At 41.2% G+C, this 23,130-nt stretch overlaps 1 protein-coding gene across 7 annotated transcripts in view; it reads right to left on the bottom strand.

The window, feature by feature from the left end:
• The window catches only part of LOC139764122 (progranulin-like), a 121,631-nt gene that overhangs the window by 6,272 nt on the left and 92,229 nt on the right, over nucleotides 1–23,130 (bottom strand). For all 7 annotated transcript variants that reach the window (XM_071690636.1, XM_071690638.1, XM_071690637.1 and 4 more), the window contains 2 exons: nucleotides 8,925–9,068; nucleotides 6,218–6,349 (listed from right to left, as the gene is read on the bottom strand). In XM_071690636.1, coding sequence (XP_071546737.1) covers nucleotides 6,218–6,349; nucleotides 8,925–9,068 — 276 coding nt within the window. The remainder of the gene's footprint in view (nucleotides 1–6,217; nucleotides 6,350–8,924; nucleotides 9,069–23,130) is intronic.

The raw sequence follows: 23,130 nt of genomic DNA, 5'->3' as shown, positions 1-23,130 counted from the left end.
TCTACCTATTACCACTTCCACTTTTGTCCTGATGTTCCCCTTTGTTCTCTCTTTTTTTTTTTTTTTCTTTTTGCATATTATTAACCTTCTTCTATAACATATTCTTATTCTCCCTAAAATTTACTGATACTCACTCACACCAACTCCGATTTGCCCTTTTTTTTCAACCCTTGCACCTTCCTCTTGACCTCCTGCCATTATCTCTTATACATCCCCCAATCAGTTGAACTCCTTCCCTCTCAGTGCCATCCAAACATTTCTTTTCTCTTTCACTAGCAACTTTACTTCTTCATTCCAACACTCACTACCCAACATTTCTTTTCTCTTTCACTAGCAACTTTACTTCTTCATTCCAACACTCACTACCCATTCTGATCTGCCCACCTCCCACCTTTCCCATGCTTCTCTTCCACATGCCAACACTGCTCCCCTAAATACCTACCAAACCTCACCCACTCCCCTTACTTCTTTTGCCTCACCTCTGCTTCTTTTGCCTCACCTCTGCCATTCTACACTCAACCTATCCAAGTATTTCTTTACACAAGTCTCTTTTCCAAGCTCATGTACTTTCACCACTCTCTTTCGACAAATATTGTTTCCTCTTATCCCAAAACCTCTACAAATCTTCATCTTTGCCTCTGCAAGATAGTGATCAGACAGCTGCCCCTCTCAGTATATTTACATCCAAAAGTCTCTTTCTAAATGCCTATCAATTAATATGTAATCCAAAAATATCCACAGACCATCTTTCCTACTCACATATCTATTTAGAACAGGTATTCCCAACCAACAGTCCTTTTTCAGCACACAACATCACAAGCTGTTTACCACTTCCATTCATAATGCTGAATACCCCACACTCCTCAATGGTTCTCTCAACTGCCACATCACACATATTCAAATTACCCAACACTAATACCCAGTTTCTTGTACAAAAACTGCAGAAACACTCACTCAGCTGCTTCCAAAACACTTGCCTCTCCTGATGAAGGCCTTCTTCCTGTGGCTAGGTGCATTAGCAATGATAAACTGATAATCATCCAAAATTCCTGATTCGGAGTATTGCTATATAAGTATACACAGGTGAGTGGGAAAGATGGTAAGAGAACATTATTAAGAGTATGTACTAACTGACAGGTATGAAAGGTGGGATTCTTTGATGTAAATGTGTTCAGAGGGGGAGGTGGTGGGATGTCTCATCATAACCTGATGGAGAGAAAAGTGAAGCTTTGTAAAGGCTTTAGGAAAAGACAAAGTGATATGGGTGAGAAGATTTATCTATCAATATATCGGATTCCTGTTCCCTTTTGAGAACTCCCTCAAGGGTATGGCCAAGTTTCCATAACTGGAACACCAGCGCCGTTTCTTAGCCTTTAGTGCCTCACCCTTAACAGGCCACTAACGGAATGTAACTCGAGTGAAGTGATTTCAGAGGCTCCTATCTAACATTCCCATCTATCAATATTATCTTAAATATCGCCAATGTACTACTACTACCTAATGCTCCTAGGTAATGTTTCTACCTACTACCTCTAGCTATTGTTCCTATCATTTTGCCAGAAGGCAGGGCCAGCACACAGCAGTCCGTGCAGAAAAATCTAGTCAAGAAGATTGAGTTGTGAGAGTTAAGTGTTGTCAAGTGTTATGAGTAACAAGGAGAGATAGTATGTTTGAGGCAAGAATGCCTGCAGTCCATACGTAGGTGAAGCAGAAAGGAAAGACAGCTACTTCGGGCAAAGAAGTGCAACTTGACAACCACTGAAGTGCTGGCTCACTATGCAACCATCACTGATCCTCACAATGCCCAGGCGGGTATACCAGTGTTGTAAAAATGAGTGAGCTTGGAAATGAGTCCAGCGAGAAGAGATACCATGAGAACATGAGAAATTGAATGTAGAATGGCAAAAGCTAAGAGTATATGAAGTTAAGAAAGTGGCTGAGGAATGGAAGGTATTTAAGAAAGCAGTGCTTTCATTTGTACGAGAATTGCTTGGCATGCAGGAGGTGTGATGTGCATATGTGAAAAAATGTAGTGAATGGCAGGATGTGGAAGTTAAATAGATAGTAAATGAGAAAAGATAGGTGTATCTGTGTTATCAGCAGGGAGGAAATGTGAGTGGAGTGATTGTGAGATCTACATCATATCTATATCTCTGACTCGTGTTCCAACTGAAACACCCTTAAGAAGGTGGCCATAGCAACAGAGCCTCCATAACTAGTGAACTCCAGTGCTGCTTCTTAGCCTTTAGTGCCTCATCCTTAACTGGCCACTGATAGAGGGCAACTCAAGTGCAGTGTTTGCTGAGGCTCCTGCCTAACGTTTCTACAGACTACTTCTATCTAATGCTCCTATCAACTACAACTACCAATGTTTCTATCTAATGCTCCTACTAATGTTCCTACTGACTACTTCTATCTATTGCTTCTATCAATGTTTCTACCTAATTCTCTTGCCTAAATGTTCATACCTACTACTTTTATCTACTGCTCCTACCATTTTGCCAAAAGACAGGGCTAGCCCAAAGTGTTCACTGTAGGAAAACCTAGAGGTGTGAAGAATGAGTTGTGTAAGTGTTGTTCAGTGAGTGAGGCAGAAAGAAAAAACAGCTACCTGGGTCAGATGAGTGCAACCTAACAACCACTGAAGCACTGGCCCACTAAGCAGCTGTAACTAACCCACATACCCATGCATATATATAAACGACCACACAAGCACATATACATACCTATACACTTCAACATATACATACACTGACATACAAATTCATACACATGTACATATACTTGCTGCCTTCATCCATTCCCGTCGCCACTCTGCCACACACGAAATAGCATTCCTCCCCTCCAATGAGGAAGTGACAAAAACAGACAAAAAAGGCAACATTCGCTCACACTCACTCTCTCGCTGTCATGTGTAATGCACCCAAACCACAGCTCCCTTTCCACATCCAGGCCCCACAAAACTTTCCATGGTTTACCCCAGACGCTTCACATGCCCTGGTTCAATTACTGACAGCACGTCCATCCTGGTATACCACATCATTCCAATTCACTATTCCTTGCATGCCTTTCACCCTCCTATATGGTCAGGCCCCAATCCCTCAAAATCTTTTTCACTCCATCCTTCCACCTCCAATTTGGTCTCCCACTTCTTCTCCTTCCCTCCACCTCTGACAATATATCCTATTTGTCAATCTTTCCTCACTCATTCTCTCCATGTGTCCAAACCATCTCAGCACACCCTCTTCTGCTCTCTCTACCAAACTCTTTTTAATACCACACATCTCTCTTACCCTTTCATTACTCACTCAATCAAACCACCTCACACCACATATTGTCCTCAAACATTTCATATCCAACACATCCAACCTCCTCTGCACAACCCTATCTACAGCCCATGCCTCGCAACCATATAACATTGTTGGAACCACTATTCCTTCAAACATACCCATTTTTGCTCTCCGAGGTATTATTCTCGCCTTCCACACATTCTTCAACGCTCCCAGAACCTTCGCCCCCTCCCTCACCTGTAACTCACTTCCACTTCCATTGTTCCATCCACTGCCAAATTCACTCCCAGATATCTAAAACACTTCAATTCCTCCAGTTTTTCTCCACTCAAACTTATCTCCCAATTAACATGTCCCTCAACCCTACTGAACCTAATAACCTTGCTTTTATTCAAAATTACTCTCAGCTTTCTTCTTTCGTACACCTTACCAAACTCAGTCACAAACTTCTGCAGTTTCTCACCCGAATCAGCCACCAGCGCTCATCAGCGAACAACAACTGACACTTCCCAAGCCCTCTCATCCACAACAGACCGCATACACACCACTCTCTCCATAACTCTTGCATTCACGTACCGAACAACCCCAGGCAAGCATGGAGACATCACGCACCCCTGCCACAAACCGATATTCACTGGGAACCAATCACTATCCTTTTTTCCTAATAGTACACATGCCTTACATCCTTGGTAAAAACTTTTCACTGCTTCCAGCAACTTACCTCCCACACCATATATTCTTAAAACCTTCCAAAAAGCATCTCTATCCACCCTATCATATGCCTTCTCCAGATCCAAAAATGCTGCATACAAATCCATGTTTTTCTCAGTATTTCTCACATACATTCTTCAGAGCAAACACCTGATCCACACATCCTCTACCACTTGTGAAACCACACTGCTCTTACCCAATCTGATGCTCTGTACATGCCTTAACCCTTTTAATCAATACCGTCCCATATAATTTCCCGGGAATACTCAATACTTTGTCTTTGTACAATGGCACTATGCATGCATTCCGCCAATCCTCAGGCATTTCACCATGATCAATACTTTCTTTCATACTATTCGCCATTTCCCGCAATAGCAAGGTAGCATTAACAACAGAGGACTGGGCCTTTGAAGGAATATCCTCACCTGGCCCCCTTCTCTGTTCCTTCTTTTGGAAAATTAAAAATGAATACCCTTACCAACCAATCAACAACACAGTTATATTCTTTTTTTTTTTTTTATAAATTCCACTGCAATACCATCCAAACGCACCACCTTGCCAGGTTCCATCTTCTGCAAAGCTTTCACTACCTCTTCTCTGTTCACCAAACCATTCTCCCTGACTCTCTCACTTTGCACACCACCTCGTCCAAAACACCCTATATCTGCCACTCTATCATCAAACAAATTCAACAAACCTTCAAAATATTCACTTCATCTCTTTCTCACTTCATCACTACTTCTTATTACCTCCACATTTGCCCCCTTCACTGATGTTCCCATTTGTTCTCTTGTCTTGTGCACTTTATTTACCTCCTTTCAAAACATTCTTATTCCCACTAAAATTTAATGATCCGCTCCAAACCCAACTCTCACTTGCCCTTTCTCACCTCTTGCACCTTTCTCTTGACCTCCTGCCTCTTACTTTTATACATCTCCCTGTCATTTGCAATATTTCCCTGAAAAAATCCTCCAAATGCCTCTCTCTTCACTTTCACTAACAATCTTAATTCTTCATCCCAGCATTCACTACCCTTTCTAATCTACCCACCTCCCACCTTTCTCAAGCCACATGTATCTTTTGTGCAAGCCATCACTGCTTCCCTAAATACATTCCATTCCTCCCCCACTCCCCTTACGTCATTTGCTCTCACATTTTGCCATTCTGCACTCAATTTATCCTTATACTTCCTCACACAAGTCTCCTTTCCAAGCTCACTTACTCTCACCACTCTCTTCTCCCAACATTCTCTCTTCTTTTCTGAAAACCTCCACAAATCTTCACTGCCTCCACAAGACAGTGATCAGACATCCCTTCAGCTGCCACTCTCAGCATATTATCATCCAAAAGTCTCTCTTTTAAATGCCTACCAATTAACATGTAATAAAATAACGCCCTCTGGCCATCTCTCCTACTTACATATGTATACTTGTGTATATCTCTCTTTTCAAACCAGGTATTCCTAATCACCAGTCCTTTTTCAGCACATAAATCTACAAGCTCTTCACCATTTCCATTTACAATGCTGAACACCCCATGTACACTAATCATACCCTCAACAGCCACATTACTCACCTTTGCATTCATATCACCCATCACTATAACCCAGTATTATGCATGAAAGCTGCTAACACATTCATTCAGCTGCTCCCAAAACACTTGCCTCTCGTGATCTTTCTTTGCATGACCAGTTGCATAGGCACCAATAATCACCCATCTCTCTCCATCAACTTTCAGTTTTACCCATATCAATCTAGAGTTTACTTTCTTACAATCAATCACATATTCCTACAACTCCTGCTCCAGGAGCAGTGTTACTCCTTCCTCAGCTCTTGTCCTTTCATCAACCCCTGACTTTACTTCGAAGACAATCCCAAACCACTCTTCCCCATTACCCTTGAGCTTCGTTTTACTCCGTTTTACTCAGAGTCAAAACATCCAGGTTCCTTTTCTCAAACATGCTACCTATCTCTCTTTTTCCTCATCTTGGTTACATCCACACACATCTAAATACCCCAATCTGAGCCTTTAAGGAGGATAAGAACTCCCTGCATGACTCCTTCAGTTTCCCTTTTTAGAAATATTAATACAATTATCAAGTATAATAAAAAATAAAAATTACTTGCAGGGAGTTAAATGAAGAAATCATTAAAAAAAAAAGTACAAGAATATCAAACTGAGTATTCATAAACTACATTAGCTCAAGCACACTTTACCTGAGGCAGGGGACAGCATCCAAATTGAACACTAGAAATCTTGCAGCAAGTGTTTTCATTGGGGCAGGAGGAACCATCTGGGCATATCACAGTTTCCAAATCTGTAGGCACTACTGAACTGGGGCTACCTTCCTAAAATTGGAACATAATCATTTACTTAAGTCTTTGCAACCATGAGCTAAAATAAGCGGCACTTTCAATGCCTGAAAAAATCATTACATTAATCACACACCTACGCATATATGTTATAAATTTGAACTTTGCATCATTCAGTACAGTACTCCTGAGTTTTAAAGCTTGGAAAGAAAAAATATCCTACCTAACTCTTGAACTGCACAGTTGACCTTAGCATAGGAACTGTCCCTTCTTTTCTTTCTTTCATACTATTCGCCATTTCCCACATTAGCGAGGTAGCGTTAAGAACAGTGGACTGGGCCTTTGAGGGAATATCCTCACCTGGCCCCCTTCTCTGTTCCTTCTTTTGGGAAAAAAAAAAAAAAAAAAAAAAAAAAAACTGTCCCTGTGCAATGAAATAAAAAAACCTAAAAGAAAAAATCCCCAACAGAATATCTATCTACATCATATATTATCAAAGAAAATACCAAATGTAGTAGTCTTTCCTCTAAAAGAACAAATAAGGGCATCAGTGTAGGTAGCAAATGGAGAGCAGTAACAGGCAGGGATGAGGTGAAGATGAGCGAGTGTTCTGACAGACTCTTGAATGTGCTCAATGACAGGGTTGCAGATGTGGGGTTTTGGATTTCCCCGTGTGCAAAAACAAGTCATGGCAAGTGGCCTAGTGACAAAAGAACTGGTGGTGAAAGCAGCTGGAGTGGATGGGATTGCAATTGAATTCCTAAAGAGAAGGGGTGATTGTACTGTTAACTGGTTAGTTAGAATTTTCAATATCATGGCTCAAGGTAAGGTGCCTGAGGATTAAAAAAATGCCTGTATAATACCTTGGTATAAAGGTAAGGGGTATATAAAAGTGAAAGTTTCAGGTACAGCAGTATAAGTTTATTGAGTGTACCTGGTAATTTGTATGTGACTGTCACAATTGAGAGGATGATGGAATGTACAGAGCATCAGAAAGGGGAGGTGCAGTATGGTTTCTCGAATGGCAGTGGATGTGTGGATCAAGTGTTTGCTTTGAAGAACTTTGAGAAACAGTTAAGAAAAATAGGGATTTGCATGTGATATTTATGGATCTTGATAAAGTATTAAGACAGGCTTCATAGAGATGCTTTGTGGAGGGTTACAAATAAATGATGTTGGAGGACAGCTAATAAAAGTAGCGAGTTTTTATTTAGAAAGGTAGGTGTGCAAGTAGGAAGAATGGGAGGCAAGTCATTCTAGGTGAAGGTGGGTCTGCAGGTTGAGTGATGTCACCATGGTTGTTAAATCCATTAATGGATGAGGTAGTGAGGAAGGTAAATGTGAGGGTTTTTGAGAGAGGGGCAGGTCTGCAGTCTGTCAGGGTTGGGGCAGCCTGGGATGCAAGTTATCTACTGTTTGTGGGTGACACAGTGCTGATGGCAGATTCAATAAGAAACCATAAAACCTGATTTCTGAGATGTGTGAAAGGAGAAAGCTTAGAGTAAATGTGAAAAAATGCAAAGGTATTAGGTTTAGCAATGAAGAGACAGGTTAGTTGGAGTATGGGTCTGAATGGTCAGAACTTGGAGGGTATAGCGTGTATTAAATACCTGGGAGTGAATCTGGAAGCAAAGGGAACTATGGGAGATTAAGTACACACAGGTTGGAAGAGGGGGTAAGGGGCAAGGGCACACTGAGGAATATGATGAAACAGAGGTCAATATCTTACAGGTAAAGATGGACATGTCTGATAGTATAATAGTCCTAAAGGTGTTGTATGGATGCAAGGAGTGGGCCCTAAATATCAAAGTACAGAAAAGAAATGTCTGAGGACAATATGAGTTGTGATGAGGGTTGATCAGATAACAAATGATTGGGTAAGAAAGATGCATGGTAGGAAGAGGAATATGGATGGGAGAACTGAAGATAGTGAGCTAAAATGGGAGATGATTAGGTTGGTGTATAAGTCTAAAGTGGACAGAACAAAGGGGATAAACAAAGGAGGTGGAAGGATGGAGTGAAAGATGCTTTGAATGGCTGGGGACTCAACATGCTATTAAGTGGGAGAGAGCAAAGGGGCAGAGTAAACAAGAGCAAAGTGATATACAGGGGGTAACATGCTATTATAGGCTGAACCAAGGAACATGAAATGATCAGAGGAAACCACAGAAAGATTCATGAGGCCCTCTTGTGGATAAGGTGCTCCGGTTTTAGTGCACTACACAAGACAGTGTGTGAATGTATACTAATGAGGCCTTTTCTGTCTGTTCCTAGTTCTACCTCACTAATGTGTTAAACAGCAAACGAGTTTGAAAAAAAAGTTTTCTTAGCAAAGACTCATTTTTCATGGTCTTTTCTCTAAAATAACCCCCTTACAAAACAAAATAAACGAATGTAAAAAGCATTCAGGGCAGGAACAACTTCTGAAGGGATGGGTTGGATTACTAAAGCCATAAATTTTCCCTCTTTTTATGTATGCAACTCCAGTAAATTTCATCATTACCTATATTAATGTCAAATGCTGTTAGAACCATGGTACATAACTCAGCTGACTTATCAACCACAGAAATAATAATAATGTTATGGAAACATCCCCTAAGTTTGTAATTACCTCTTGAATCCTCCTGGTGGCTGTTAACTTGTTAAAAAAAGGCAGAAAAAAATCCCTCTGTGATGCTGACCTCCTTTGACAAGCATTCTTAACACAATCATAACCATTTGGACAACAGCTTTCATGGTCAGGACAGCAAGTAGCCTGTTGGTAAAAGAAATACATACTGCTGTAAACCAGTGGTATATTATTCATGAATATGCTCATCATAAAATTGACATACATTATACATATCTGCAGACATATACTTTTATATTACACCTTCTTGCCTTTCCCATCTTAACAAGATAGTCAGGTGACTAATTTCCTAGAAGAAAAAATCCTGCTGTAGCTCCTTTAGTTCCTACTTTAGAAAGCTTTAATAAAAGAGGGAAGAACTTCCATTCCCTTGTATATATACTCGTGTACACCCTCTTGGCATTACCAGGCTTTACCTCCAAGTGGTTACACAAAGAGCAAAAAGTCATTTTCAACATAGCAAAAATGGTAGGAGTAAAAAAAAAAAATACCATTTACAATAAGGCTTTCATATATCATGTATCACTTGTGGAACAAAAGTTACAGGATGCTTATGGTGGGGACTTCATATGAGTGACAGCATGGTATGGTCTTAGAAGTCAGATAAAGCAAAGAAAACAGGTAACAGGTGAAGTTACATGAGGCATACCACAGAGGTTAGTCTTGGTTCCAATGCTACTCTTGGTGCGTATGAATGACTAGCCTGAATTACTTTAGAATCATGTCTAAACATGTTCACAAACAAAGATATCATTTTTTTTTTTTTCCCAAAAAGAAGGAACAGAGGGGGCCAGCTGAGGATATTCCAAAAAAGGCCCAGTCCTCTGTTCTTAACACTACCTCGCTAACGCGGGAAATGGCGAATAGTTTAAAAGAAGAAAAAGGAAACAAAGAACAATGATGATTGCATCAGCCTACTGGGGGTTATGAACAAATTCCAGAAATTGTCTGATAAGCAGATGATAAGACTTAATCTCAGTAAGTGCAATGTGACGAGGATGGGTTAGGGTGAAAGAAGGCCTTGGTGTCATTATTACCTAGTGGCAAATAAATTACAGTTATCTGCACATGAAAGACATCTAAGGGTGGACAATGTCCTTGATTCATTGCTTAAGCTACACAATAGAAGAATTATGAAAGAGGCACTCTGACTACTGGCAAAAAAAGAAAAATCCCATTCAAATAAATGGACAAAGACATGTTCATAAAATCATTCACTACTTATATCAAACCAAAACTGGATTAAGCATCACAAGTCTGGTCACTGCACACACACACACAGAGAGAGAGAGAGAGAGAGAGAGAGAGAGAGAGAGAGAGAGAGAGAGAGAGAGAGAGAGAGAGAGAGAGAGAGAGAGAGAGACAGAGAGAGAGACAGAGAGAAAGACAGAGAAAGACAGAGATAGAAAGACAGAGAGAGAGAGAGAGAGAGAGAGAGAGAGAGAGAGAGAGAGAGAGAATTGGTGCCTAAATTAAGAGAAATGAGCTACTGTGAGAGAATAAGGGCTTCAAAGCTGTCCACTATGAAGGAGACTGAAGAGAGTGGGGACCTGAATCAACCTTCATGATTCTAAATCAGCAGGAAGATAATGACTAGAAACACTTCTTTAAGAGATGCAGCATCAAAGTAATCATAAGACAAAAGATGGGTATAAAGGCTTGCTCAAACAGATGTTTAAAAGTACTAGTTTTGCATTTGGGTCACACATCACAGAAATAAAATACCCAATGCGGCAGTCAATGTTGGGAGTTTACAAAGGCTTAACAGGTTTAAAAAGCTACTTGATGTCATGGATAGCTTAGAAAGACAGGGCCCAACAAGTGTAGAACTCTCTAGCATATAGTACAAAAATGTAATTACATCATGAGCCACCTTAGCTAGCCCTATGGACTGAAAGTGGATGGATGCAATTTTTATTTGCTGTTCTAGTATTTGGTGATATTTCCACAATTTCTGTCTCCAGTGATATTTTTCTTATAACCCATAACTAAGTCCTTGTATATTATATTTCATTCACTATGTCACTGTTCTATTTGACAGATTTTAGGAATTTTCCAAATAGAAAGAAAAATTTCTTATTGAACTGAAGGAAATAAATTTAACACTAGAAATGTGTAAATATTTCATACTCACCACATCATTCTAAATATAAGCTGGCAAAGGCACCAATGGTCAGCATAACTTCACTAACATAAGCCAAGACAGGCAAGAAAGAAATTTGATCGGACACCAGGTAAAACCAAGTAGTTACCAATTAGGTATTCAATTTTTGAGGAAGCATATTACCATGCATTTTTAGAGAGTAAGACAGAGAGCAATAATATTTGCATTGTTTACAGTAATCATTGTACTCATTCAATATTGTACTTATGTGAATTTTCACTAATATATTGTCCTTACATCTGATCTACTACTAATTGTGGTCTTCTTTTACAAGTATTTCCAACAAGATGAACATATTTTGCATACAGTCATTTTGGTAATATTCTATTCTACTTTTCATTATACTTGATCACTATTTCCTGCATCAGCAAGCGGGTGCCAGGAAACAGACAAACAATGACACATCCACACATATACACATACACACAAAAATATATATATATTTTTTTTTTTTTTATACTTTGTCGCTGTCTCCCGCGTTTGCGAGGTAGCGCAAGGAAACAGACGAAAGAAATGGCCCAGCCCCCCCCCCCATACACATGTATATACATACGTCCACACACGCAAATATACATACCTACACAGCTTTCCATGGTTTACCCCAGACGCTTCACATGCCTTGATTCAATCCACTGACAGCACGTCAACCCCGGTATACCACATCGCTCCAATTCACTCTATTCCTTGCCCTCCTTTCACCCTCCTGCATGTTCAGGCCCCGATCACACAAAATCTTTTTCACTCCATCTTTCCACCTCCAATTTGGTCTCCCTCTTCTCCTTGCTCCCTCCACCTCCGACACATATATCCTCTTGGTCAATCTTTCCTCACTCATCCTCTCCATATGCCCAAACCACTTCAAAACACCCTCTTCTGCTCTCTCAACCACGCTCTTTTTATTTCCACACATCTCTCTTACCCTTACGTTACTCACTCGATCAAACCACCTCACACCACACATTGTCCTCAAACATCTCATTTCCAGCACATCCATCCTCCTGCGCACAACTCTATCCATAGCCCACGCCTCGCAACCATACAACATTGTTGGAACCACTATTCCTTCAAACATACCCATTTTTGCTTTCCGAGATAATGTTCTCGACTTCCACACATTCTTCAAGACTCCCAGAATTTTCGCCCCCTCCCCCACCCTATGATCCACTTCCGCTTCCATGGTTCCATCCGCTGCCAGATCCACTCCCAGATATCTAAAACACTTCACTTCCTCCAGTTTTTCTCCATTCAAACTCACCTCCCAATTGACTTGACCCTCAACCCTACTGTACCTAATAACCTTGCTCTTATTCACATTTACTCTTAACTTTCTTCTCCCACACACTTTACCAAACTCAGTCACCAGCTTCTGCAGTTTCTCACATGAATCAGCCACCAGCGCTGTATCATCAGCGAACAACAACTGACTCACTTCCCAAGCTCTCTCATCCCTAACAGACTTCATACTTGCCCCTCTTTCCAAAACTCTTGCATTTACCTCCCTAACAACCCCATCCATAAACAAATTAAACAACCATGGAGACATCACACACCCCTGCCGCAAACCTACATTCACTGAGAACCAATCACTTTCCTCTCTTCCTACACGTACACGTATATATATTGAATATATATATATATATATATATATATATATATATATATATATATATATATATATATATATATATATGGTGCAAGAGGTGAAAAAAAGGGCAAATGAGAGTTGGGGTGAGAGACTATCAGTAAATTTTAGGGAGAATAAAAAGATGTTCTGGAAGGAGGTAAATAGGGTGCGTAAGACAAGGGAGCAAATGGGAACTTCAGTGAAGGGCGTAAATGGGGAGGTGATAACAAGTAGTGGTGATGTGAGAAGGAGATGGAATGAGTATTTTGAAGGTTTGTTGAATGTGTCTGATGACAGAGTGGCAGATATAGGGTGTTTGGGTCGAGGTGGTGTGCAAAGTGAGAGGGTTAGGGAAAATGATTTGGTAAACAGAGAAGAGGTAGTAAAAGCTTTGCGGAAGATGAAAGCCGGCAAGGCAGCAGGTTTGGATGGTATTGCAGTGGAATTTATTAAAAAAGGGGGTGACTGTATTGTTGACTGGTTGGTAAGGTTATTTAATGTATGTATGACTCATGGTGAGGTGCCTGAGGATTGGCGGAATGCGTGCATAGTGCCATTGTACAAAGGCAAAGGGGATAAGAGTGAGTGCTCAAATTACAGAGGTATAAGTTTGTTGAGTATTCCTGGTAAATTATATGGGAGGGTATTGATTGAGAGGGTGAAGGCATGTACAGAGCATCAGATTGGGGAAGAGCAGTGTGGTTTCAGAAGTGGTAGAGGATGTGTGGATCAGGTGTTTGCTTTGAAGAATGTATGTGAGAAATACTTAGAAAAGCAAATGGATTTGTATGTAGCATTTATGGATCTGGAGAAGGCATATGATAGAGTTGATAGAGATGCTCTGTGGAAGGTATTAAGAATATATGGTGTGGGAGGCAAGTTGTTAGAAGCAGTGAAAAGTTTTTATCGAGGATGTAAGGCATGTGTACGTGTAGGAAGAGAGGAAGTGATTGGTTCTCAGTGAATGTAGGTTTGCGGCAGGGGTGTGTGATGTCTCCATGGTTGTTTAATTTGTTTATGGATGGGGTTGTTAGTTAGGTAAATGCAAGAGTCTTGGAAAGAGGGGCAAGTATGGTCTGTTGGGGATGAGAGAGCTTGGGAAGTGAGTCAGTTGTTGTTCGCTGATGATACAGCGCTGGTGGCGGATTCATGTGAGAAACTGCAGAAGCTGGTGACGGAGTTTGGTAAAGTGTGTGGAAGAAGAAAGTTAAGAGTAAATGTGAATAAGAGCAAGGTTATTAGGTACAGAAGGGTTGAGGGTCAAGTCAATTGGGAGGTGAGTTTGAATGGAGAAAAACTGGAGGAAGTGAAGTGTTTTAGATATCTGGGAGTGGATCTGTCAGCGGATGGAACCATGGAAGCGGAAGTGGATCATAGGGTGGGGGAGGGGGCGAAAATTTTGGGAGCCTTGAAAAATGTGTGGAAGTCGAGAACATTATCCCGGAAAGCAAAAATGGGTATGTTTGAAGGAATAGTAGTTCCAACAATGTTGTATGGTTGCGAGGCGTGGGCTATGGATAGAGTTGTGCGCAGGAGGATGGATGTGCTGGAAATGAGATGTTTGAGGACAATGTGTGGTGTGAGGTGGTTTGATCGAGTAAGTAACGTAAGGGTGAGAGAGATGTGTGGAAATAAAAAGAGCGTGGTTGAGAGAGCAGAGGAGGGTGTTTTGAAGTGGTTTGGGCATATGGAGAGGATGAGTGAGGAGAGATTGACCAAGAGGATATATGTGTCGGAGGTGGAGGGAACGAGGAGAAGAGGGAGACCAAATTGGAGGTGGAAAGATGGAGTGAAAAGGATTTTGTGTGATCGGGGCCTGAACATGCAGGAGGGTGAAAGGAGGGCAAGGAATAGAGTGAATTGGAGCGATGTGGTATACAGGGGTTGACGTGCTGTCAGTGGATTGAATCAGGGCATGTGAAACGTCCGGGGTAAACCAAGGAAAGCTGTGTAGGTAGGTATATTTGCGTGTGTGGACGTGTGTATGTACATGTGTATGGGGGGGGTTGGGCCATTTCTTTCGTCTGTTTCCTTGCGCTACCTCGCATACGCGGGAGACAGCGACAAAGTATAAAAAAAAAAAAAAAAAAATATATATATATATTAAAGCGTTGAAAAACGTGTGGAAGTCGAGAGCATTATTTCGGAAAGCGAAAATGGGTATGACTGAAGGAATAGTGGTTCCAATAATGTTATATGGTTGCAAGGCGTGGGCTATAGATAAGTTGTGCAGAGGAGGATGGATGTGCTGGAAATGAGATGTTTGAGGACAATATGTGGTGTGAGGTGGTTTGATCAAGTAAGTAATGAAAGGGTAAGAGAGATGTGTGGTAGTAAAAAGAAAGTGGTTGACAGAGCAGAGAAGGGTGTTTTAAAATGGTTTGGTCACATGGAGAGAATGAGTGAGGAAAGATTGACCAAGAGGATATATGTGTCAGAGGTGGAGGGAACAAGGAGAAGTGGGAGACCAAATTGGAGGTGGAAAGGTGGAGTGAAAGACTTTGAGTGATCGGGGCCTGAACATACAGGAGGGTGAAAGGCGTGCAAGGATTAGAGTGAATTGGAACGATGTGGTATACCAGGGTCGACGTGCTGTCAATGGATTGAACCAGGGCTTGTCAAGCGTCTGGGGTAAACCATGGAAAGTTTTATGGGGCCTGTATGTAGAAAGGGAGCTGTGGTTTTGGTGCATTACACATGACAGCTAGAGACTGAGTGTGAACGAATGTGGCCTTTGTTGTCTTTTCCTAATGCTACCTCACGCACATACGGGTTTTTTCATTTCATGTATGGCGGGGTGGCAACAGGAATGAATAAGGGCAGACAGTATGAATTATATACGTGTATATATGTATATGTCTGTGTATGTATATATATGTATACGTTGAGATGTATATGTATGTATATGTGCGTGTGTGGACGTGTATTTATATACATGTGTATATGGTAGGGTTGGGCCATTCTTTCATCTGTTTCCTTGCGCTACCTTGCTAATGCGGGAGACAACGAAAAAGTAAAATAAATGGAATAAAACACATAATTCATACTGTCTGCCTTTATTCATTACCATCGCCACCCTGCCACACATGATATAACAACCCCTCCCCCCGCATCTTAGCGAGGGTGCACTGGGAAACGACAACAAAGCCCACATTTGTTCACAATCAGTCTCTAGCTGTCAAGTATTAAGCACTGAAACCACAGCTCCCTTTCAACATCCAGGCCCCATAGAACCTTCCATGGTTTACCCCAGATGCTTAACACGCCCTGGTTCAATCCATTGACAGCACGTCGACCCTGGTACACCACATCGTTCCAATTCACTCCATTCCTTGCATGCCTTTCACCCTCCTGCATGTTCAGCCCCGATCACTCAAAATCTTTTTCACTCCATCTTTCCACCTCCAATTTGGTCTCCCATTTCTCTTCATTCCCTCCACCTCTGACACATATATCCTCTTGGTCAATCTTTCCTCACTCATTCTGTCAATGGGATCAAACCTTTTAAAAACACCCTCTTCTGCTCTCTCAAACACACTCTTTTTATACCACACATCTCTCTTACCCTATTAATACTTGCTCGATCAAACCACCTCACACCACATATTGTCCTCAAACATCTAATTTCCAGCACATCAATCCTCCTCTGCACAACTCTTTCTACAGCCCACGCCTCGCAACCATATAACATTGTTGGAAACACTATTCCTTCAAACATACCCATTTTTGCTTTCCAAGATAAATGTTCTTGACTTCCACACATTCTTCAACACTCCCTGAACTTTTGCCCCCTCCCCAACCCTATGATTTACTTCCGTTTCCATGGTTCCATCCGCTGCCAAATCCACTCCCAGATATCTAAAACACTTCACTTCCTCCAGTTTTCTCCATTCAAAATTACCTCCCAATTGATTTGTCCCTCAACCCTACTGTACCTAATAACCTTGCTCATATTCACATTCACTCTCAGCTTTCTTCTTTCACACACTTTACCAAACTCAGCCACCAGCTTCTGCAGTTTCTCACATGAATCAGCCACCAGCACTGTATCATCAGCGAACAACAAGTGACTCAATTCCTAAGCTCTCTCATCCACAAAAGACTGCATACTTGCCCCTCTTTCCAAAACTCTTGCATTTACCTCCCTAACAACCCCATCCATAAACAAATTAAACAACCATGGAGACATCACACACCCCTGCCGCAAACCTACATTCACTGAGAACCAATCACTTTCCTCTCTTCCTACACATACAATTGCCTTACAGCCTCGATAAAAACTTTTCACTGCTTCTAACAACTTGCCTCCCTCATCATATATTCTTAATACCTTCCACACAGCATCTCTATCAACTCTATCATATGCCTTCTCCAGATCCATAAATGCTACATACAAATCCATTTACTTTTCTAAGTATTTCTCACATACATTCTTCAAAGCAAACACCTGATCCACACATCCTCTACCACTTCTGAAACCACACTGCTCTTCCCCAACCTGATGCTCTGTACATGCCTTCACCCTCTCAATCAATACCCTCCCATATAATTTACCAGGAATACTCAACAAACTTGTACCTCTGTAATTTGGGCACTCACTCTTCTCCCCTTTGCCTTTGTACAATGGCACTATGCAAGCATTCCGCCAATCCTCAGGCACCTCACCATGAGTCATACACACATTAAATAACCTTACTAACCAGTCAACAATACAGTCACCCCCTTTTTTAATAAATTCCAGAGCAATACCATCCAAACCTGCTGCCTTGCCGGCTTTCATCTTCCGTAAAGCTTTTACTACCTCTTCTCTGTTTACCAAATCATTTTCCCTAACCCTCTCACCTTGCACACAACCGCGATCAAAACCCCTATATCTGCCAATCCATCATCAAACACATTCAAACCTTCAAAATACTCACTCCATCGCCTTCTCATATCACCACTACTTGTTATCACCTCCCCATTAGCCCCCTTCACTGAAGTTCCCATTTGTTCCCTTGTCTTACGCACTTTATTTACCTCCTTCAAAAACTCCTTTTTATTCTTCCTAAAATTTAATGATACTCTCTCACCCCAACTCTCATTTGCCCTCTTTTTCACCTCTTGCACCTTTCTCTTGATCTCCTGCCTCTTTCTTTTATACATCTCCCACTCATTTGCATTATTTCCCTGCAAAAATTGTCCAACTGCCTCTCTCTTCTCTTTCACTAATAATCTTACTTCTTCATCCCACCACTCACTACCCTTTCTAATCAACCGACCTCCCACACTTCTCATGCCACAAGCATCTTTTGCACAAGCCATCACTGCTTCCCTAAATACATCTCATTCCTCCCCCACTCCTCTTACCTCCCTTGTTCTCACCTTTTTCCATTCTGTACTCAGTCTCTCCTGGTACTTCCTCACACAAGTCTCCTTCCCAAGCTCACTTACTCTCACCACTCTCTTCACCCCAACATTCTCTCTTCTTTTCTGAAAACCTCCACAAATTTTCACCTTCGCCTCCACAAGATAGTGATCAGACATCATTCCAGTTGCACCTCTCAGCACATTAACATCCAAAAGTCTCTCTTTCACGCACCTATCAATTAACACATAATCCAATAATGCTCTCTGGCCATCTCTCCTACTTACATACGTATACTTATGTATATCTCTCTTTTTAAACCAGGTATTCCCAATCACCAGTCCTTTTTCAGCACATAAATCTACGAGCTCTTCACCATTTCCATTTACATCACTGAACACTCCATGTATACCAATTATTCCCTGAACTTCCACATTACTCACCTTTGCATTCAAATCACCCATCACTATAACCTGGTCTTGTGCATCAAAACCACTAACACACTCATTCAGCTGCTCCCAAAACACTTGCCTCTCATGATCTTTCTTCTCATGCCCAGGTGCATATGCACCAATAATCACCCATCTCTCTCCATCAACTTTCAGTTTTACCCATATCAATCTAGAGTTTACTTTCTGACACTCTATCACATACTCCCACCACTCCTGTTTCAGGATTAGTGTTACTCCTTCCCTTGCTCTTGTCTTCTCACTAACCCCTGACTTTACTCCCAAGACATTCCCAAACCACTCTTCCCCTTTACCCTTGAGCTTCGTTTCACTCAGAGCCAAAACATCCAGGTTCCTTTCCTCAAACATACTACCTATCTCTCCTTTTTTCTTATCTTGGTTACATCCACACACATTTAGACACCCCAATCTGAGACTTCGAGAAGGATGAGCACTTCCAGTGTGACTCCTTTTTCTGTTTCCCCTTTCAGAAAATTAACATACAAGGAGGGGAGGGATTCTAGCCCCCTGCTCCCGTTCCCTTTAGTCGCCTTCTACGACACGTGAGGAATGCGTGGGAAGTATTCTTTCTCCCCTATCCCCAGGGATATATATATATATATATATATATATATATATATATATATATATATATATATATATATCTTTTTTTTTTTTTTTTTTTTGCCGCTGTCTCCCGCGTTTGCGAGGTAGCGCAAGGAAACAGACGAAAGAAATGGCCCAACCCACCCCCATACACATGTATATACATACGTCCACACACGCAAATATACATACCTACACAGCTTTCCATGGTTTACCCCAGACGCTTCACATGCCCTGATTCAATCCACTGACAGCACGTCAACCCCGGTATACCACATCGCTCCAACTCACTCTATTCCTTGCCCTCCTTTCACCCTCCTGCATGTTCAGGCCCCGATCACACAAAATCTTTTTCACTCCACCTTTCCACCTCCAATTTGGTTTCCCTCTTCTCCTCGTTCCCTCCACCTCCGACACATATATCCTCTTGGTCAATCTTTCCTCACTCATTCTCTCCATGTGACCAAACCATTTCAAAACACCCTCCTCTGCTCTCTCAACCACGCTCTTTTTATTTCCACACATCTCTCTTACCCTTACGTTACTTACTCGATCAAACCACCTCACACCACACATTGTCCTCAAACATCTCATTTCCAGCACATCCATCCTCCTGCGCACAACTCTATCCATAGTCCATGCCTCGCAACCATACAACATTGTTGGAACCACTATTCCTTCAAACATACCCATTTTTGCTCTCCGAGATAATGTTCTCGACTTCCACACATTCTTCAAGGCTCCCAGAATTTTCGCCCCTTCCCCCACCCTATGATCCACTTCCGCTTCCATGGTTCCATCCGCTGCCAGATCCACTCCCAGATATCTAAAACACTTCACTTCCTCCAGTTTTTCTCCATTCAAACTCACCTCCCAGTTGACTTGACCCTCAACCCTACTGTACCTAATAACCTTGCTCTTATTCACATTTACTCTTAACTTTCTTCTTTCACACACTTTACCAAACTCAGTCACCAGCTTCTGTAGTTTCTCACATGAATCAGCCACCAGCGCTGTATCATCAGCGAACAACAACTGACTCACTTCCCAAGCTCTCTCATCCCCAACAGACTTCATACTTGCCCCTCTTTCCAAAACTCTTGCATTCACCTCCCTAACAACCCCATCCATAAACAAATTAAACAACCATGGAGACATCACACACCCCTGCCGCAAACCTACATTCACTGAGAATCAATCACTTTCCTCTCTTCCTACACGTACACATGCCTTACATCCTCGATAAAAACTTTTCACTGCTTCTAACAACTTGCCTCCCACACCATATATTCTTAATACCTTCCACAGAGCATCTCTATCAACTCTATCATATGCCTTCTCCAGATCCATAAATGCTACATACAAATCCATTTGCTTATATATATATATATATATATATATATATATATATATATATATATATATATATATATATATATATATATATATATATATATATATATATATATATATATATATATAATATATATATATATATATTTTTTTTTTTTTTTTTTTTTGCTGTCTCCCGCGTTTGCGAGGTAGCGCAAGGAAACAGAAGAAAGAAATGGCCCAACCCACCCCCATACACATGTATATACATACGTCCACACACGCAAATATACATACCTACACAGCTTTCCATGGTTTACCCCAGACGCTTCACATGCCCTGATTCAATCCACTGACAGCATGTCAACCCCGGTATACCACATCAATCCAATTCACTCTATTCCTTGCCCTCCTTTCACCCTCCTACATGTTCAAGCCCCAATCACAAAAATCTTTTTCACTCCATCTTTCCACCTCCAATTTGGTCTCCCACTTCTCCTCGTTCCCTCCACCTCCGACACATATTATCCTCTTGGTCAATCTTTCCTTACTCATTCCCTCCATGTGACCAAACCATTTCAAAACACCCTCTTCTGCTCTCTCAACCACGCTCTTTTTATTTCCACACATCTCTCTTACCCTTACGTTACTTACTCGATCAAACCACCTCACACCACACATTGTCCTCAAACATCTCATTTCCAGCACATCCATCCTCCTGCGCACAAATCTATCCATAGCCAACGCCTCGCAACCATACAACATTGTTGGAACCACTATTCCTTCAAACATACCCATTTTTGCTTTCCGAGATAATGTTCTTGACTTCCACACATTCTTCAAGGCTCCCAGGATTTTCGCCCCCTCTCCCACCCTATGATTCACTTCCGCTTCCATGGTTCCATCCGCTGCCAGATCCACTCCCAGAAATCTAAAACACTTTACTTTCTCCAGTTTTTCTCCATTAAAACTTACCTACCAATTGACTTAACCCTCAACCCTACTGTACCTAATAACCTTGCTCTCATTCACATTTCCTAAACCATGGAAAATTGTGTGGGGCCTGGATGTAGAAAGGGAGCTGTGGTTTCGGGCATTATTGCATGACAGCTAGAGACTGAGTGTGAACAAATGGGGCCTTTGTTGTCTATTCCTAGCGCTACCTCGCACACGAGGGGGAAGGGGGATGTTATTTCATGTGTGGCGAGGTGGCAATGGGAATAAATAAAGGCAGACAGTATGAATTATGTACATGTGTATGTGTGTGTGTGTGTCTGTGTGTGTATATATGTGTGTACATTGAGATGTATAGGTATGTATATTTGCGTGTGTGGACGTATATGTATATACATGTGTATGGGGGTGGGTTGGGCCATTTCTTTCGTCTGTTTCCTTGCGCTACCTCGCAAACGCGGGAGACAGCGACAAAGCAAAAAAATATATATATATATATATATATATATATATATATATATATATATATATATATATACATATATATATATATATATATATATATATATATATATATATATATATATATATATATATATATATATATTCTTTTCTTTCTTCTAAACTATTTGCCATTTCCCGCGTTGGCGAGGTAGCGTTAAGAACAGAGGACTGGGCCTTTTTTGGAATATCCTCACCTGGCCCCCTCTGTTCCTTCTTTTGGAAAATTAAAAAAAAAAAAAAACGAGAGGGGAGGATTTCCAGCCCCCCGCTCCCTCCCCTTTTAGTCGCCTTCTACGACACGCAGGGAATACGTGGGAAGTATTCTTAATCCCCTATCCCCAGGGATATATATATATATATATATATATATATATATATATATATATATATATATATATATATATATATATATATATATATATATATATATTGTAGAGGTTTTCAGAAAAGAAGAGAGAATGTTGGGGTGAAGAGAGTGGTGAGAGTAAGTGAGCTTGGGAAGGAGACTTGAGTGAGGAAGTACCAGGAGAGACTGAGTACAGAATGGAAAAAGGTGAGAACAAAGGAGGTAAGGAGGGGGGAGAAATGGGATGTATTTAGGGAAGCAGTGATGGCTTGCGGTAAAGATGCTTGTGGCATGAGAAGCGTGGGAGGTGGGTTGATTAGAAAGGGTAGTGAGTGGTGGGATGATGAAGCAAGATTATTAGTGAAAGAGAAGAGAGAGGCATTTGGACGATTTTTGCAGGGAAAAAATGCAAATGAGTGGGAGAGGTATAAAAGAAAGAGGCAGGAGGTCAAGAGAAAGGTGCAAGATGTTAAAAAGAGGGCAAATGAGAGTTGGGGTGAGAGAGTATCATTAAATTTTATGTAAAACAAAAAGATGTTTTGGAAAGAGGTAAATAAAGTGCATAAGAGAAGGGAGCAAATGGGGACTTCAGTGAAGGGGGCTAATGGGGAGGTGATAACAGGTAGTAGTGATGTGAGAAGGAGATGGAGTGAGAATTTTGAAGATTTGGTGAATGTATTTGATGATAGAGTGGCAGACATAGGGTGTTTTGGTCGAGGTGGTGTGCAAAGTGAGAGGGTTAAGGAAAATGATTTGGTAAACAGAGAAGGGGTAGTAAAAGCTTTGCGGAAGATGAAAGCCGGCAAGGCAGCAGATTGGATGGTTTTGCAGTAGAATTTATTCAAAAAGGGGGTGACTGTAT

This window comes from Panulirus ornatus, chromosome 48 (genome assembly GCF_036320965.1).
Source record: "Panulirus ornatus isolate Po-2019 chromosome 48, ASM3632096v1, whole genome shotgun sequence".
NCBI lineage: Eukaryota > Metazoa > Arthropoda > Malacostraca > Decapoda > Palinuridae > Panulirus > Panulirus ornatus.
The sequence above is the reverse complement of the archived record's forward strand: the minus strand, read 5'-3'. Positions and strand labels throughout refer to the sequence as shown.